This window comes from Sciurus vulgaris (assembly GCF_902686455.1).
Source record: "Sciurus vulgaris genome assembly, chromosome: 16".
Lineage (NCBI taxonomy): Eukaryota > Metazoa > Chordata > Mammalia > Rodentia > Sciuridae > Sciurus > Sciurus vulgaris.
The window spans coordinates 6,671,042-6,672,413 of record NC_136477.1 but is presented as its reverse complement, the minus strand read 5'-3'; the positions used below and the strand labels follow the sequence as shown (position 1 = coordinate 6,672,413).

Genomic DNA, 1,372 nt, shown 5'->3' with positions numbered 1-1,372 from the left:
AGTAGATTGTGAAATTCGAACTTTTGCTTCACATTAGGTCTGGCTGGGGAGAGCAAACCACCTGGCCCTAACCATAGGAACATGCAGAAGTTGTTCTTCATGATATTAACACAGCCTTCCTGGGATCTTTCCCTGCCCTATCCGCCTACTCCAGTGTTCTTTCTTTTGAGACTGACATATCAATAATTGCTAAAATTCAAACACCTGACTTCATCTCTCCTTTTGTGGAGTCAGAACATCAAAATGCAGTTTAGGGATGAGGTAGAAATTATTTGCCAGATATCACAGATCTGGACAGAAAGCAATGTCAGGGTTGAAATCCAAGTTGCTATGTATTTAGACACCATATTATGTTGTCATTTGGGAGGGATTCTGACTCACCAGTGTTCCCTCACTTTAGCGCAGTCTAGAAACCCACTTAAAGCCCATGACACAATCACAGAGGCAGCATCCCACTGATGAGATGTCTCAGGGCCCCCTTCATTTCCCTGTTCCTCAAGCTGTAGATGAAGGGGTTCAGCATTTGAGGTACCACAATGTACATCATCGAAGCCACTGCAGTCTTCATGGAGGAATCAGTAACTGCAGAACTCATGTACACTCCAAATCCTGTCCCATAGAATAAGGACACCACTGAGAGGTGAGACCCACAGGTGGAAAAGGCTTTATATCTTCCACCCACTGATGGGATCCTCAAAATAGAGGAGACAATTTGGGTATAAGAGAAAATAATCCCAGAGAGGGGAACCCCAAAAAATATGATACTCACTAGATACACCAGGATGTTATTGATGAAAGTGTCAGAACAGGCCAGCTTGATGACCTGAGAAAGTTCACAGAAGAAGTGGGGGATCTCCAGGTCTGTGCAGAAGGACAGCTGCAGCAGCATCAGAGTGTGGAGCAGGCCATGCACAATGCTGAGGAGCAGGCAGAGTAGAAGAAGCAGGACACACAGACAGGGGTTCATGATGACTGTGTACCTCAGGGGGTGACAAATGGCCACATAGCGGTCATAGGCCATTACTGCAAGGAGAAAATTTTCTAAACCACCAAAAATCAAGACAAAGCAGGCCTGGGAGAGGCAGCCTGTGTAGGTGATCCTCTGATCCTGTGTTTGTATGCTCACCAGCATCTTGGGGATGGTGGTTGTACCCATACAGATGTCATTGAAGGACAGGTTGGAGAGGAAGAAGTACATGGGGCTGTGGAGGTGGGGGTCAGAGCTGACAGCCAGGATGATGAGCAGGTTTCCCAGGATGGTGACCAGGTACATGGACAGGAACATGCTGAAGACAAGGGGCTGCAGTGCTGGGTCCTCTGTCAGTCCCAGGAGAAGGAATTCTGCAACAGATGTTTGGTTCGTGGGTTCCAT

At 47.2% G+C, this 1,372-nt stretch overlaps 1 protein-coding gene across 1 annotated transcript; it reads right to left on the bottom strand.

The window, feature by feature from the left end:
• Window positions 1-436: 436 nt before the first annotated feature.
• Window positions 437-1,372, bottom strand: LOC306646140 (olfactory receptor 7G2-like; the record flags this gene model as incomplete). The annotated part of the gene is made up of 1 exon (XM_079114598.1): window positions 437-1,372. The coding sequence occupies one exon, from the start codon at window positions 1,370-1,372 to the stop codon at window positions 437-439; it is 936 nt and encodes a 311-aa protein (XP_078970724.1).